General features: G+C 36.4%; 1 protein-coding gene across 8 annotated transcripts in view; it reads left to right on the top strand.

The window, feature by feature from the left end:
• Positions 1-2,492: 2,492 nt before the first annotated feature.
• Positions 2,493-18,508, top strand: part of KCNT2 (potassium sodium-activated channel subfamily T member 2) — a 398,651-nt gene continuing 382,635 nt past the window's right edge. For 7 of the 8 annotated variants that reach the window (XR_012428599.1, XR_012428601.1, XM_005540295.4 and 4 more), the window contains exon 1: positions 2,493-3,169. Coding sequence is in view for 5 of the 8 variants with exons in the window: in XM_005540295.4 (XP_005540352.1) it covers positions 3,075-3,169 (95 nt within the window). In the remaining 3 variants the exon portion in view is untranslated. The remainder of the gene's footprint in view (positions 3,170-18,508) is intronic. The other variant, XM_074026523.1, reaches the window with a different exon arrangement.

Here is an 18,508-nt window from a genome sequence, read left to right as displayed (position 1 = left end):
TGGTTGAGGAGGCCTCAGAATCATGACGAGAGGCTAAAGGCCCTTCTTACATGGCGGTTATAAGAGAAAATAAGGAGGATGCAAAAGCGGAAACCCTTGATAAAACCATCAGATCTCACGAGACTCATTCACTATGATGAGAACAGTATGGGGTATACTACTGCCATGATTCAGATTATCTCCCACTGGGTCCCTTCTGCAACACGTGAGAGTTATAGGAGTGTAATTCAAGGTGTGATTTGGGTGGGGACACAGAGCCAAACCATATCAATAGCATTCCCTATATTACATTATTATCCTAATTTTCTTAAGTTAATAGTAAAAAAATTCACTTGGACAACTTCAAAACACACCAGAGAATCAAAGTATTGTCAATGCAGTAGTTTCTAATTGGTTGAGCTGAGTACATTACTTTGTATCGTTTGTATGCTTAATGGCACACACTATTAGCTGAGTAGATTTTTTCTGATTTATTTATTTATTTATTTATTTATTTTAATGTACTATTTGTTCTCTCCTAAACCGTTATCTGAGTATTTGGAAGCCAAATGACTAATATTTTCACAAACAGTAAAATAGAGGCACATAGCTTTCTTTTAAGTAAAATGTTGCTTTATCCTCTAACCTCCAGCATCCCGGGACTAACAACTGATTGCTATTTTTTTCTTTTCTTAGTGTCTTGATTTTTAGTCTGTTAATGATATGTAAATATTTCAGATTTTCTGTTATCCAAATAATACAGTTAGACTATAGTAATATAAATATTAACCTGGAACATTAAAAATACAATTAATAGAACAATTTTAATAGGAGATGATAAGATCTAAAATGTAAACCAAATCTCTCTCTCTCTCCCTCTCTCTCTATCTGTATAAACTAATAATGTAGTAATATTACTTTCTTATTTAGCAAAGTCATTACAAAAGTTCATGCTAAATTATGATTTCATAAACAAACACATACCACAGGAGCACAAGTATGGATGGAAAAAAACCATGCTTAATTTCCTAGGTTTAATAGGTTTTAATACAACTCCACACCTATTTGTTGAAATGTGGCTATTTTGAAGGTCCTGTGCTAGAGGAAGCTAAGCCACAGGGAGAGGGGAAGAGATGTAAGAAAAATGCACAGATAGCAGGTCAGGTTATAGTAAGCACTCCAGGCAAAATACCCACATGAGTTATGAAGTGTTCAAACAAAGGGGTTCAAAGGAAGAAGGCATCATAAGCAGCTGGAAAAACCAAGAAATCTAATGGAGAATATGTCATTTGAGATGGGTCTGGAAGAATGAGTAGGATTTTGAAGATAGAGACAAAGGGTATGACTTTTATTTCAACTGCTATTTTTCAGGTTTCAGTAGTTATCATATTTCATTTGATGTTACAAGTTTTAGTGATTTCTTCCTTCATTTCTAGCTTCTTAAATAAACCCCCTGCTACATGACCTCTACGGAGCATTAATCATGCCACATTAATCACTATTTTCTGGATAAGCCATATATTCTAAAAAAATCACTAAGACTCTACTCATACTATTCTCTCTGCTTGCTTCACGTTTCTTCTTTCCCTAAAGTAGGCTGCGAACGAATATAGGCTTGGTTCATTTTCAATGTCTTCCTTGACCCCCACCTCGAAGAAGTGTGTATATCTCACAGGTATTTCCAAATCCCTCTATATGTTCTTTGATGATTGTCTCTCACATTTTATCCATTTATCAAGGAACAAACTTGTTCCTTCACACAGAGAGGTTCTTAAGTAAGGGCAGGAGAAGCCATATGGGTATCCTCCCGCCCAGGCTGTCAGGTGGTCAGTATTCGGTCTGTATATACTCTGATGCAATCAGTTTTTGAAGGAAGGAACGGTGAGCGCAAATAGAACCAGAGCTTGTGTAGCAGGGTTCGTATAAGCAGTGGTTCTTACTGGAAAAAAAAAAAAAAAAAAAAAAAAGACCCTGGTGAATCGGGCTCACTTCTTCCTCCGCGTGAACCGCTAGTAGAAGCGGACCGAAGGCTGAGGCCAGGCCACCTGGAAGCCCACAACGCTGCTAGTAGCAGCAACAGCAGTAATAGCAACTCACTACTGTAAAATCCTCGGTGCGTTTCGATGTGCTTTCCCTGTCATCCAAATGCTTCTCTTCAGCGGCCTAAGGTGGCCCTTCATTTTTCCCCGAGTTCAGGGAAACACCTCCCTTCTTTCAGAATGTGAGAAAAAAATGGGATTTTCCTGGGGCTGAGAGTGGGGATTCCCTTTCCAGAAACGTGCAATTTTTTCATCCCGCCCACCTGGACTGAAGGCGATCAAAGCGAGGGAGCTGGTGGCATATTGGAACACTCCAAGCACCCTGGCCCCCCTCCTTCCAGAGAAGGGTCTGGAGCCCCGCAATCCGCTAATTAGCTCGCCCCCATTGGTTGTCCCCAAGGCACCCCCGTGCCGTCACTGTGCTATGCTAATGAGGGGGAGTCTCATTGGCTGGGCCTCCAGCTCCGGCTCCGCAGGGAGATTGCGGGGAGAGCGGGGTTGGACGCGTCTGGGGCCGAAACCCACCGCCCCCGACTCCCGCCAGCTCGGGGCTGTGCCGGGTGCAAGCCCGCTCGAGAGAACAGCGGCCGGGCGGCTGCCCTCTGGGAGGATCTGCCACCTGCCTTTAAGGAAAGTGCTTCACCATCAAGCGGCGCTCACTCCCACCCCTCTCCCCTCTTTCTAGGCACCGCGCGTCTTTTTCGGCGAAGTAACTTTTTATACTCGCCTCCCCCTGGTCCTGGGGACCAGAGGCGGTGCCGAGCCTGGGGGCGGTTCCTTGGCAGCGTTGATTCTTGTCAGAGCCAGACTTTTGCTCCTGGGTTGGGTTTGCATCATCCCCATTACACCCTCAGGAAAGAGGAGCCAGCCCCCTTTCAAGCCTTAGCTTCCGGCTCCAAGCCGACCCCCTCCCCCTCCCTGTCCCCTTCCCCTTCTCCCATCCCTCTCTCGGCCACAGCGTCTTGTTAGTCCTCTCCCTCTACTCCGCAATATTTTCTTTCTTTCTCCCTCCTCTCCTCCATTTGTTGTTTGATGTTTCCCACTCTTTGAGGAAGGATGGTTGATTTGGAGAGCGAAGTGCCCCCTCTGCCTCCCAGGTACAGGTTTCGAGATTTGCTGCTAGGGGACCAAGGATGGCAAAACGATGACAGGTGAGTGGTGTGGTGGAGGATTGTTCTGTAAATATTGCTGAAAAAGAGACGGAAATGGGAGGGCCGAAGTGGGGAAAGGAGGGAGAAAAGGAAAACGGAGCCAGAGAGGGAGACTAAGGCTGGGGGAGGGAGTAAAAGAGATTCTGATTTGTCTCTCCATTTTGACTCTATAGAACTGTTGCTATAGATAAGGAACTCCTTTCCTTTACACTTTTCTTATTCTTGCAAGATATTTATTGCATTCATTTGGTGCTTATTCTTTTGTCTATCTATGCTTTTCTAGGATGTGTATAAGGCTGGTATCAGAGGTACAATACACCCAAATGGTATGCAATATCAGTTCCAAAAAATTTGCGTTTTTTCCTTAGGTGTGGTTAATCAAACTCAAAATTGCATGCAAGTTGTTTGAAAACGCACATTAGAAACAAAATCTCCTGAGTTTATTTACCTACTCCTTGTCTGTGTTGTCTTGAGTAGGTGTCTACTTGCCACTGGAAATTTTATGCTGTTTAAACATTTGGAGTTTTGGGTAGACAATTGGTTTAAATATGTAACAGGTAGTTAGTGAAAATGACAACCCTTTTAATAGAATATACTCACTTTGAACAGGTAACTCTGACCATTATGAATAATGGTGTTTGTATAACATGATACAACCTTTTCATAACTAGTATATTTTTTAAACTGAAACAGCATATATGTCTCAAAATTACAAGTAAGTTTCAAAACTAGAATATTTATTGCTAGCAAAATATTGTTCATGTGTTTTATTTATAGCACTACTGCTTTGCACAAACTTCTGAAATTCCTCTGTCTATTTCTGTCTCAAGCACATTTTGTATTTCAGCGAATTTAGTATTTGATGGAATAGTCATCCCATATATCACAAGCCACATTTCTTTGTTTTAAAATAATACATGTATACTAACTAGGTTCTTAACTCAATTGAAATGTTTCATTGAAGTTTAGTTTAGTATTGATGTTCTATTTTAATTATATAAAAGACCCATTATTGGTCCAATCCAAAATCTGCTTCTCATTCACCACTGACCAATACACTCTGTTTCTTTTCTCCACCTTTTCAGCTCCCCATACCAACTCCTGTCTCTACACACCCAGGATTTTATCTTGAGCATCAATTATGGGCATCTTGTTTGGTCTCATATTAGTAATTTGAAGGGAGATGGATGTTTTGTAGAGGATATTTTGATTCAATCTCTTTTAGGCAAAAGCACACTTATTGGCTAAAAATGTAAAGAAGTAATACCAATTTCTCAGTATTCTTGTAAAGTGTTTGAGTAAACTGAAGATAAAGAAAATAATTTTTAAGTGAATTTGTAATACAAATTGACATTTAGATAAACTGTATTAGCCTGGTTAAATGGCTTTTTAAGTGTAGCATGGTGTTCCTAGTGACTGAATGTACACTTAGTTCCAGACCTCAGGATCATTATATAGAATAGAAATCCTCTTTGGAGAAAGTGTGAGATAGATTAAACACATAAAGCACATACTTTGGTTATAGTGATGGTATTGTTGCTTGCTTGTTTTAAATATCATATCCAATATGTTAATTTTCATGTGGTTGCCCTCATTTTTTTAAGGATGCTGCAGAAATATTTTAGTAATTAAGAATTTTGGTTAGTTGAACACTGCCTAAATGGATCACTGCTATATTAAAAAAGTTTTGCAGAATGGTTAAAATGTTATGTTATATTAAAAGGTCATGCTACCCCAACTTTAACTTAAAAAGCAGGCCACATTTGCCACTAAAATGCGTTATTAAACATTTAAGACAATCATTCAACCATTTTTAAGGACTTGGCTAATTTTGTGGCTTCATGGAAAACTATTTTTTGATTTTGGTTCCATTTGTTGTTAATCTTTGAAGGCAAGATACTTGGAATCAGAGAAACCCAGACTTCAGTCCTTGGCTGTTTCCTTCACTAGCTGAGTGGCCTTGGGAAAGTCATTCAGCCATTATGAGATTCAGCAATCTTATTTTTTATAATGGGAATTATACTATTTATCTTATAAAACTGTGACAAGAGGAAGGATGGAGAGGTACAGAACTAACATTTAGTTGGAACTAAGTTCTCCCAGGTTCTTTTAACTGTGTGATATGTTCTCTCTTAGTTAATCCTCAAACTCTGAATAGCAGGTAATTATGTTAGGCACAAAGAAACTGAAATTTTGGTAAATTAAATACTTGTCTTGGATATTATATCTTACCAGTGTAAAGATGACTCTTCAGTTCAGCTCATTGTTATTCAAATCCCTCAAGAAATTCTTAAGTTCTTTTCATTTAATTTATTTGAATTTATAAGAATAATTTACAGCACCTAGCATTGTTTAGGTGCTCATTAAATGTTAGTTCCCTTGTTCACTTCTGATTTGCTGTTTGCAATCCTTTTTTTTTTTTCCTTTTCAAAATCCTAAGCCAATATGTGGTAGGTGAAGTCATCTTCCTTGTCTATACTACGGTGACAAATTCCTCTTTGCAATTACACCTGAATAGCAGTCTTATTCTACTCAGTTATCTTCTTGGACTTAATCTCTATAGAGTTTAGGAGGAAGCCGTCTTTCATGTAGGAGTAGGTAGGTCATTTCCAACAACAGATACATTTAGTGCTCTGCCCATATTCTCAAAGCAACTTTCACTGAACACCTCCTGCATGAAGTTTTCTCCCCACTACCAACCTCAGGTGCACATAAGTCCTGCTTGGAGAAAAAGCTAGAGTGTCACTGAGTAAATAGACTATTTCTGAATCAATACTTTTGCTTCCTTGCTCCTCAGCTTGGATAATTCTGAAGCATATCCTACACGGTGTCCAAAGGGACTGAGCTCCATTTGCCCGCAGTGATAACTGGCTTAATACTGAAAGCTTTATTGGCTTCTGTCTCTCTTCTCCCCTACTGGTATTTTATTTGTGATCAATTCCCAAATAAACTGCTTCTGCTGCAATCCTATCTCAAGCTTACCTTCTGGCAGAATCTGAATCAAGATAGCTGTCTTCTGGATCTAGAGAGACACATCCTTGTAATGATGGGGGAATTGTGTTCCAAATGTAGGAATATAAACACTTCTACCTTGTTACTCGCTGTAGGAATTTCAAACTCCATCTTAGGTCATAGTTGACTGGCATATGAAAATGAATGAAGCATATCATAGATACTCAAATGGGTGTTAAGACATAATATTGATGGGCCTATTAGGATGTAGGAAGTATGTATTCCGTACCATAGATTTTCTGTGAACCAACTTTGGATAAGTAGGTCACCTAAATTTATATTGTGCCACCTTTTGTGTAGGTATAAACACATACACATACACTGGCATAATGTACATGTAATGTATATAGTGTATATGTAACAGATCTGCATTGTTTTTGTAATATATGTATTATAAAATATCGCATATGATATGCTAAAAATTGTATATTGTTATGTAATGCATCATATATTACAAATATATGTGATGAATAATATGTTATAATATATGTAATGAATATATATGTGTTTGTATTATCTTAATGCTATCCTTAGATAATTGCTTCTCTCTCATTTGCACTCTGATATCATTTTCTGAGTAGGACATATGGGAATAGGGTTAGACACAGCAGTGCAGAGAACTTAGCACATGGATAACACTACTTCTGTGAGGCCACAAAATAAATTTGAGAGTTGTTAAATGAGAATATTGCTTATGTGTAGGGATGTCTTTTGTATATATGATGCACACTTATTTGTTTGACATCCTGAGTAAAAAACAAAAATCTAATTCAAGTGGTTTGTATGATATGTCTTTAATGGCCATGTATTCATTCAGCTAATATTTGAATGTTTGCTACATCTCAGAGCCCCATTAAGTTAGGTTTTGGGACAACTATGGAAAGGAATATGAAATAGTGCTCAGTCTAGAGGAGGTCACAGATATGATAAGAGGTTAATTCACCCCAGAATATTGACAGTATTGTTTATGTTATGATGATGTCCTTATAGAATTTCCATTTTAAGACTGTCAAGAAGATTCTGCACCATTTGCAGAAAGGATATTCGGCATTTGCTTGAAAATAAAGTAGTTGAAGTCACATATTAGAGATGGCTCAAGGCATTCAACATTCAATATTCAACTCCTGGCACCAAACCATCTTCCTGCCTTGGCCTCCCAAAGTGCTGGGATTATAGGTGTGAGCCACTGCTCCAAACCTGTTTTCTGTTTTAATATTTCTACGATTCACAAAGCAATAAAGATTTAGGGTATTCTCTTGCAGTTAAAGACTGATAAGTTACAGGTTTTAAAAGTCATCAGACACTTATACAAGCCTTCTCCTGTTTCATCATGATTTAGTAATTTTAAACTTTGGAACACAATGCACTTAATGTGAATAAATTGTCACAATTCCAATTACTGTTAATGGAAAATCCTCAGTTGTAGCCATAGAAGAGAAAGTCATTTATTTAATTAAGACCATTCTAGTTTTCAAAAATCAGGTCACTTGTTTCAAATCCAATAATTTCATGTATACCTGTTGTATTTTATAGGTGGCCTTTAGAAGTAATTAAAGGAAGTCAACTAATGCATTGTAGTTGTTAAAACGTTAAAGGATTTTAACACAGTACAAGTCAATCCAATTAACAGTTTAAGAGGTATTTATAAAAATAGAGAAATATTTCAACAGCATTTGGAATATGTGTAATTTTAGATATAAACTGCAAAATATATTGCTTTACATAATCAAATTCAGTTGTGAGAATAGGTTTTGAATTGAAATATTAAACATTTTACAAATTACTAATTTTATCCCCCATAATAAATTATATATTGTTTTGAAAAGCAGCCATTTCTTATAAAATATTTATTCTAAATTTTAAGTTCAGGTTAGTAAAGACAATTTTAAATTTTTGAGTGCCGTTAAAATGAATGACACATTATTTTTACTCTTTAATCAGATAGTGGCATCAACTCTGCATATACAATGTCTGCGAAAATGATTTAAGCATTTACTTTAGGAAGAGTTTAGACAATCCTGTGTTTCTTATCAGTATCGACTATATTATGAAAAAATCCACAATAGAAAATTAGAAACTTAAACAGGTAATGATATAAAAAACAGACTTTGAATATATATAGGAGAATATATAAAATGCAGAGAAAAGTGTATTACTTGATAATTATTGTTTTTCAGTCACTACTAAGAATTCAGACATCAATATTTTATATAAAACACACAGAGTTCTTTTCTTTTGACCAACTCTTATAAATAAAATTGAAATGTGACTTTTCAAATTACTGACACTTTGTTTTTAAAGTCTGATTCAAGTTAACAGCTATCATATATCCACTTTCTGTACTTGGTTATATATTAGCAGTACTTCTGTGAGTGACTTAATCGCTTCCCCGGGGTTCCACTTCTGAATACTGTCACATCCGGTATTATGTTCCAATATATGAATTTCATGGGGACACTAACATTGAGATCATAGCAATCAATCATTTTATCATTGATGGTTCATCTGTTTTTATTAGAGTATTCATGTATTGCCTATGTCATATTATTTATTAAGCACCATGCTTGTCTAAGTTATCTTTAGAAAATAGAGCAAAAAGCAATATTTTTTACAGTGAAACGGTAATCAGTTGCCTTATATACTTATAATTTGAAATTAAGTTAAGTTGGCCTTTTCTGAGCAATATTTAATGTTGAGCAGTATCCTTCATCAAGATGTCTTTTTTCTGAGTTTTAAATTTATAATTAAAATTTTCTCTGCAAAAGCAATCAAAACAATAAATAATTATCCAGAAAGACAATTATTTTTAATCTTTGACAATCCTTGATTGGATATGGGATTTTTTTTTATGGGTCATAGGAAAAAAACTCTTTTCACAGGATCTTAATCATTAGCAATTGAGTTGTAATTTAAGTAACAGACATCTATCTAAACATTGTGAGATAGTGAATAGGATAAACTGTGTCCACATTGATAACAATATATTATAGTCATCTGCTCAACTTCTTTTTGAAATTAGGATGGATATGAATGTCAGACATATTACCAAAGAAATAAGACTTTTAGATAAAATATTTAGGAATAAAAATGCAGTATGGGGCAATTTATCTTTTATATTGCTTTGTGATCTTATGTGGCAATTCTGAAAAAAAAAAAAATGAAGTAGGCTAACATACAGGGTCAGAGAATTGGTATGATGGCTATAAAATTGGTGAAACTGGCCGGGCGCGGTGGCTCACGCCTGTAATCCCAGCACTTTGGGAGGCCGAGGTGGGCGGATCACAAGGTCAGGAGATCCAGACCACGGTGAAACCCCGTCTCTACTAAAAATACAAAAAAGTAGCCGGGCGCGGTGGCGGGCGCCTGTAGTCCCAGCTACTCAGGAGGCTGAGGCAGGAGAATGGCGTGAACCCGGGAGGCGGAGCTTGCAGTGAGCCGAGATCGCGCCACTGCACTCCAGCCTGGGCGACAGAGCGAGACTCTGTCTCAAAAAAAAAAATAAATAAATAAAATAAATAAATAAATAAATAAAATAAAATAAAATTGGTGAAACACCATCATTATAAGCGGATTAAAATAACCACTGTATCAGTAGAGCTAGTTATGTTTTTGCTAAATAACATCTCCCTACAGAAACTTCTGACAGATGTGGATATATTGGTCTTTATCATTTCAAAATTTAAATGATAGCCTGCAGAAACCGTTAACAACATTGGCATCATTCTTTCACAGACATTAAACACCTACTAATTATCAAGAAGCACACTAAGCACTAGGGATAAAATTGTGAACAAAACAGACCTAGTTCAGATGTAAATGATTTTACAGTAGTGGAAACCATATTAGATTTAAAAATACATACACGAACTTAATTACAGTTGTGCTACGCTATAAAGGAGAATTGCACAATTTTATGAGAGAGCATGATGGAAGATGAGTCTAGTCTGGCAGATCAAATGGTGGTCTGGGGAAAGTTTTCAAAGAAACCTGTGTTGAGATCGAGGTCTAAGGATGAGAAGATGCTGGTAGATTAAATGGGAAAAGAGTATTTCAGGCTAAGGAGCAGCTTGCCTAAAAGGCCAGTGTCGGAAGAGAGCAAGGCATTTTCAAGGAACTGAGGAAAGTCAGGAGGCATTTGGAAGTATGGGTCTGGAGTTCAAGAGACCAAACTGGGCCTTACATGTGACTTGTTACTGAAGCCATCCATAGCTATGTAGAAAATCACTTACAGAAGAGAAGGGTGGGCCTGGAGCACTGACACAATTTCATACTCAGCACAAAGTCAAAATTGGTTGGGTGGGGTTGTAGACGGTAGGATGCAAGTGAAGGTGGTGGGGAACTTTAAGTCCCTTCTCATCTTGAGTTTTCTGCTTATGTAGAGTAGAGATGGATACGCAGGGCCAGAAACTTCTTCAGAAGTAGAAGTGGTGGTGGTGTGTGAAAGTTTAAAGGTATCAGCAAATGATCACACTTTATGAATAAACAAATTGTCAATATTGAGCATAGATACTGTTTTACTCTTGCCATTAAATAAAGTATAGAACACTGTTACTCTGTCAAACATGCAATGTAATCCATATCAAGTATGGATATCTAATATATATGTATTACTATTATTGTGCTCCAGAACATAGAAACCAAGAAATTCACCACAGCTGATAACCATGTTTTACTTTGTCAACCAAACTTCATCATTAGTTTTTTATTGACTAAAACAATCACTGATAGTGACAACTTTTCTGATATTATGTGTTTTGTCACTGTAGTTTTCTTAAACACTCATGTAATAAAAACGAAAACTTTGTGCTCTTAGCAGCTGAGGTTCCTTTGCATGCCTTGCAGCAAACTACCCCGTCTCTCCAGCTTACAGCTTTGTTTATGTGTATTTGGGCTCACAATTTGTCCCAGCACCTGGGTATTGGAGGACCCTAAACCACTGGGATATTTCATTGCATACCTCTCATGTAGAAGAGTGATCATGTACATGCTTGCAGCAGATGAATAGAAAACTAGGCTCCATGGAGGCCAGAAAACACCGTGAAATGACATTGGATTTTCTGTAGCTGGTCATATAAAAGCAGAGGAGTGAATTAGAAATTTCTGACCCTGACTCCTTAACAACTAGGTACAGGTAGAACAAGCTAACTCATACATAAAGTCTTATATGTAGTATATTTTCAAATTAAGGAGGAACCACTGTACATACTTGAAAAAATAAATCATTAATATAAATGAAATAAATTAGTTCACCAGTGATATTAGACTTACTTGTCTTTCTTGACTGGGAAGTGGAAATGGCTTTGGAGTTTGGAGGTAAAGAGGTGAGAACCTGGAAAGCCCTAGTTGCCTGAAAGAAATAGGGAAAAATATGCTCTTGGATGTGAGGCAGAAGATAATCAGCAAAAGAGGGAGACCAAGGACAGTGAGATTTCTTCCACAATTTTGCCTTGGATTGGACGTATTGATCTTAAGTCTTTTCTGACAAATAGAAGCAGTGAAGGAAAACCGAAACAGAACCCAATTGTCAAGCATGGCTGATGTGTAGGGGACACATCTCCAACTCTTTGACCTCTTTCCTCTTTAAAGTCTCAGCTGTACCTCTCTTCCAATCAGTGTTTCCGTAGTCTCAGCACTACTGCAATCATGCCACAGCCTTAAAGGGTGAGAACCATATCCCTCTGTGTATGCATTCCTTGAATTCAGAATTGTATTACTTCCAATTTTCACAGTATATAAATATGGGTAAGAAATAGACTTTGCATATAAAGCCAGAAAACTGTAAATCTAAGAAACAGCGAGCTGGTTGTTCTTGGCTTTCTTGCACTGGACTTACATGGAGTCATAATGATGAATTGTTATTACAAGGGCACACTTAGCTATCTTGTAAACCACTGTGTGAATAGGGATAAAAGCGGATTAACACATTTGGACCTCATTTAACTCCCTGTGGGAAAACTTGTAGACTGTCCACATATTACAAACAACTAGTTGTTAACAACGGGGGCCAGATGTCTAGTTTAATAATGGACAAGTCTGTCAAAAATTGAAATACTACTCTGTCCCCTAGGGATCAGATAGGGTGATCAGCAAGCTGCACAGGTTCCGTTAAGGAGTGATGGTAACGACTTCCGTCACTGCCACACTATGTGGTGATTACATTGGCAAATTATAGATGGAAGCTGTCAGTATTTTGTTTCTATTTCTTACCTTTCTCTGCTCACAAGAGTTTATGTGCTATTTCATCCATTTCCAATAAAAATGCAAAAGATAAGGTGAAAATGTATGATCATATTGAATATAGTATTTATCGTAACATCAGAGAACATTTACCAAGTACTTAGCATATGTCAAACATTTTTTCTAAGCAGTTACATGTATTACTTTATTTAATCTTTATACCAATTCTGAGAAATTCTGTTATTTTTCCCATTTTACAAATGAATCAACCAAGGTACAGAAATATATAACTTGTTCGAAGTCACATAACTTGTAAGAGGTAACTAGAATCTAATTATTATGCCCATTCACAATGCTTACAACATACAAAAGTGATTTAATGCTATTTAAATAATAGGAAGAACAAAATTCAAACAAATTTAAAGGCTTTTGAAGTCACAAAAATCACACACCTCTTGCATCTCCATAGGCCGGTGTTATAATGATTTGATTAAAATAAGTGTTAGGGAATTTTTGAAGTTGGTCATACTTTCTGAAAGAAAAACCCCTTTTCCCTCTACATATACAGCATGGTTCTTCTGACAGTCTGGAGAAAGTAGAATGAAATGGAAAATTAGCAAAACAAACTAAGGCAACGGTTTTATTTATGTGTGTATGGGAGTATAGATTATTATTGATTGATTGATTGAAATCGGGTAAAGGTAATTAGTATCCCAGGAACAAAATAAAAACAGTTGCTTAGCAGAATCATTAATATGAAAAAGCAAATGAATGATAAATGAATCATGAGCATATATCAATCTAAAAGGCATCATGTAAGATCAAACAGTTAACTTACTGTTTTAAAATGTCCATTTTGAATGTTTTGGCCAGGGTCATTCATTTCTTTGCTACTTTAGTTAATCCACAATTATTATTATTTTATAGCTAGGTTTCTTTTTCAATGTTTTTCTCAGTAGGACTTTAGGATTTCCTGTTTATGCTTCTATCTCCTGAAGTATTTGTACCAGTGTGAAATTGATTTTTTTCTCAACACTGTACTGGTGATAACGAAAACACTATGCAGGAATGTTATGAAATTTACATATCATAAGGTGAAGTTACCTGATTTAGGGCTTAACACTTAAGCCTACTTATTAGTATGTTCTGCCTGTTGTGAAGATTTGCAGTGGTTCACAGAAATTCATGCAATAGCACAGAATAAATAGAAAGTACAACAGAATGAAAAGATAATAAGGAAAAAAACCAAGTTAGGTGTATGTAGGTTCATAGTATGACTTTCATGAATTTGTATGTATTTACTGGAGATGGGTTGCAAAGTTAGCCAGAGCAAAGACAAGGGCATGACCAGTCGCATAAGACGAGGAATGAACTAGTAGTTCAGAAGAAACACAGCTTTCCTTGGGGCTCAAATTTAAAGCAAATTTATCCTGTGGATCTTTGGTTAGTGTACAGTATTCTTATCCACTCTCCTATCATGAAATAGCAAGTTTCATAAGACTCATAACATTCTCACTCCCTGGTGCTGATATAACTAGAGAGAATTATTCTCTTAAAGTAGATCTACAGGACACACCCAGTACTGTATTTCAGGTATATCCTATAGGACAATTAAAAAAAAAAAAGTACATGAGGTTACTGATTGATTATATTATTGATATATTGTGTACAGTGTACACTGCTCAGTCTTTCAATCTTCCTTAAGAACCTTTTAATCTTCCTTAAAAAAGTTTTTAACCTTCCTTAAAAATCTTTTTTTTTTTTTCTTTTTTAAGTGTAGGTGGCTTTGATTAATAAAAAAGAATGCAAGGAGATTGAAGTTACAAAGTTACATTCCTTTTTTGGGGGGGGGAGAAGGGCAGAGTCTCCCTCTGTGGCCCAGGCTGGAGTGCAGTCGCGCCATCTTGGCTCACTGCAAGCTCCGCCTCCCGGGTTCACGCCATTCTCCTGCCTCAGCCTCCCCAATGGCTGGGACTACTGGCCCCCGCCACCACGCCTGGCTAATTCTTTGTATTTTTAGTAGAGACGGGGTTTCACCGTGTTAGCCTGGATGGTCTCGATCTCCTGACCTCGTGATCTGCCCGCCTTGGCCTCCCAAAGTGCTGGGATTACAGGCCTGAGCCACCGCGCCTGGCAGAAGTTACATTCTTTGTTGAGAACCTGATATGTAAATGTAGTCAATAGATACTATAATAGAATGGCTGTTCTTTGGTGGAGAACATACTAGGATTCTAACCAAAACACAAGCCTGAATTATGTTTATTCTCTCCTTTTTACCTATATTGTACTAATTAATTTATTTTCTTTTTCCACTGGTGTCCAAAGTAAATATACAATTTAATGTTCTATTAAGACTTTGTAAGGGCTGGGTGGGGTGGCTTATGCCTGTTATCCCAGCACTCTGGGAAGCCAAGGCAACAGATTGCTTGAGCCCAGGAATTCTAGATCAGACTGGGGAAAATGGCAAAACCCCATCACTAAAAAAGGACAAAACATTAGCCAGGTGTGGTGGTATGTGCTCTAATCTCAGCTACTCGGGAGGCTGACCTAGGAGGATTGCTTCAGCTTGGGAGGATTGAGGCTGCAGTGAGCCGTGATCACACAGTTGCACTCCAGCACAAGACCTTGTCTCAAACAAACAAACAAACAAAATAAATAAATAAATAAAAAGTCAAGATTTTGTAAGAATCTTGAATTTGGTTATTAATATAGCCCTATACAGCCATCCTTCTCATAGCCATGGGTTTTGCATCTGTGGATTTAACCATTCATGGAGGGAAATTATTTTTAAAAAACAAATAATCCCATCAAAAAGTGGGCAAAGGACATGAATAGACAAATCTCAAAACAAGACGCACAAATAGCCAATACACATGAAAAAATGCTCAACATCACTAATTATGAGAGAAATGCAAATTAAAACCACAATGTGATACCACCGTACTACCACAAGAATGACCATGATTATGAAGTCAAAAAACAATAAATGTTGGCATGGATGTGGTGAAAAGGGAACACTTTTACACTGCTGGTGGGAAGGTAAATTAGTACAACCACTGTGGAAAACAGTATGGAGATTCCTTGAAAAACTAAAACTTGAACTACTATTTGATTTAGCAATCCCACTACTGGGTACCTACTCAAAGGAAAAGAAGTCAGTATGTGTTTGAAAACGACACATGCACATGCATATTTATAGGAGCACTACTTGCAGTTGCAGATATATGGAACTGACCTAAGTGCCCATCAACCAACAACTGGATAAAGAAAATGATACACACTTATATATATATATATGTGTGTGTGTGTGTGTATATATACATGTATATACACACGTATATATATGTATATACATACGTATATATACATGTATATATACACACACACACACACACCCCCATGGAATACAACTCAGCCATAACAATGAACAAAATAATAATGTCTTTTGGAGCAAATTGGATGGAGCTGGAGGCCATTATTCTAAGTGAAATAACTCAGGAATGGAAAACCAAACACCATATGTTCTCACTTACAAGTGGAAGCTAATCTATGAGGATGCAAAGCCCTAAGAGGGATATAATGGACTTTGGAGACATGGGGGGAAGGTTGGGAGGGAGGGTGGGGAATAGAAGACTATATATTTTGTACAGTGTACACTGCTCAGGTGATGGGTGCACTAAAATCTCAGAAATCACCACTAAAACACTTATCCCCATAACCAAAAACCACCTGTACCCCAAAAACTTATTGAAATAAAAATAAAAATTAAAAACCTACTATAAAAATACAAATGAAAAGCCAGTATAGTATTACAACTATTTATATAACATTTACATTGTGCTAGTTATTATAAGTAATCTAGATTTATACTTGTTGGGAGGGTATGATTAAGTTATGTGCAAACGTTATGTCATTTATATCAAAGACTTGAGCATTTGTGGTTTTTAGTATCCCCAGGGGTCCTGGAACCAACCAAGGAATGACTGTTTATACGTACATAGATAGAGATATATATGAAGTGCATGACTATTATAGCCAACTTCTGGTTGCTAAGTAATTCATATCATATGAATAACCTCAAACTAGTGCAGCTTTTTAATTTATCTATCACCTTTAATATCACCATAATTATTTCACTTATAGTGAATTAATATCATTAATTCATTACTATCAATTCCTTAATATCAATATAATTATTTCAATTCTCCATTTCAAAAACTTACAGTAGATTTGTACTATTTTTTCAAATTCCTCCCTCAATTAGGTATTGAGCTCTGCCTATTGTTTCTTGGTACAGTTTCATTCTATCTTATTTAAATTACTACAGCGCTTGCCAGCGTAGCTCTTTATTCCAGGTCTGTTTTATGCACCCTATCTAAGGTAGTCTTCAATGCTTAACTCAAGCCTCAGTCAACCTACGCATTTTCATCAGTCTTCTTAAACATGATTTTACCATGTCATATTCGCATTTAAAGACCTATGGTATGTCATTAATGCTATTATTTGAAATTTAAACTGCTCAGCTCAACATTCAAAGCTCTTTATTAATCGACATTTCTTCCTAAAATGATTTTTGAAATTTGATCTGTGTATTTTTTCACAGAAATCATCTCTCTTTTCACAAGCTGATGTCTGCTTTTTGCTTGTGTCATACCATGATCTGAGGCTATCTGGTATCATGTCACCCCCTTTTTCATTACCAGACTCTAAGTTGGATGCAGTGCCAGAGTTATTAATGACATTTTGAAATCACTCCAATTAATCCATATATTCTACATGCCATTATTTTGTTTTATAATTATGCTTATATTTTTGAAGGTGTAACATAACTTTCTAGGGGTAAAACCAGTTATTTAATTCGTTTTGGATCCTCCTACATTATTTAACACAAATAGTCCAAGAATTTTAGTTCTGCAGTATAAAGAATATATTGCCAAAAGAAAAAGAAGTCACAGCTATGAATATATAGGCCACCACATATATACATATGTACGTTATTATAATAAAAATGAGTCATTTGAATTAAAATTCATATCCCCCTTAGAAACAAAATAGTTTTCAATGTTCATTCTAAGCCTAGGTATCATAGTTTAAGGTATTTGACTTGAAAATGTCTTCTCCCCATCTAATTTAATATTCACAAGGAGCTTTTCTGTGGAAATAGCAAAGCAGAATGTGCTTCAGTCCATAATTCATACTGTGACAGTTCAAATGACTGTTAAAGTGAATTCTGAAATTTACATAGGGAATTGCTCAGTGAAAACCATCAATCTGCTTGACAGCCAGCAGTGCCATTGTCCAAGGGACATGTGGAGGTGTTGTAAATTATCAACTCCATCTCATACTCACATAGGTAATGATAGTAATACAGAGTTGAGATGAACGGTATTGAATTCGTGTGTGTGTGTGTGTGTGTGTGTGTGTGTGTGTGTGTGTGTGTGTGTTGGTCTTCTGTAAAAATCTTTTTCTTTTCCTTATTGAGAAACAGTGCTTATAATAGTTTAGGGTCTGTTTAGTTTTGCAGTGTTAGTATGAATAAAGAGTGATTTTCTTGAAGAATAAAAAGTATGTGGAATACATCTGTGACCATTATCTAAACAACATGTTCTAAAAATTCAAATAGAAGGTACGTTATTCAAAAACATGTACATTCCTATTATTATATGTGTACAAAGTCAGATCTTTTGTGGGATTTTTTTGTTACATTTAAATTTTTAATTTTTGTGGGTACATGGTAGGTGTACCTATTTTGGGGGTTCATAAGATGTTTGGATACAGGCATGCAACGTGTAATAATCACATCATGGAAAATGGGGTATCCATCCCCCCAAGCATTTATCCTTTGTGTTACAAAAAAATCCTATTATACACTTTTAGTTATTTTTAAAACCAATCCCACTACTGGGTATCTACCCAGAGGAAGAAAAGTCATTATACAAAAAAATACTTGCACATGCATGTTCATAGCAGCACAACTCACAATTGAAAAAAAAATTGCAATCAGCCCAAATGCCCATCAATCAAAGAGTGGAAAAAGAAAATATATATATATTTTATATATATATATATATGTATATGTATATATGATGGAATACTACTCAGCCGTAAAAAAGAATGAATTAATGGCATTTGCAGCAACCTGGATGGAAT

The sequence above is a fragment of the Macaca fascicularis genome, chromosome 1, assembly GCF_037993035.2.
Source record: "Macaca fascicularis isolate 582-1 chromosome 1, T2T-MFA8v1.1".
NCBI lineage: Eukaryota > Metazoa > Chordata > Mammalia > Primates > Cercopithecidae > Macaca > Macaca fascicularis.
This window is presented reverse-complemented; position numbering and strand designations above follow the sequence as displayed.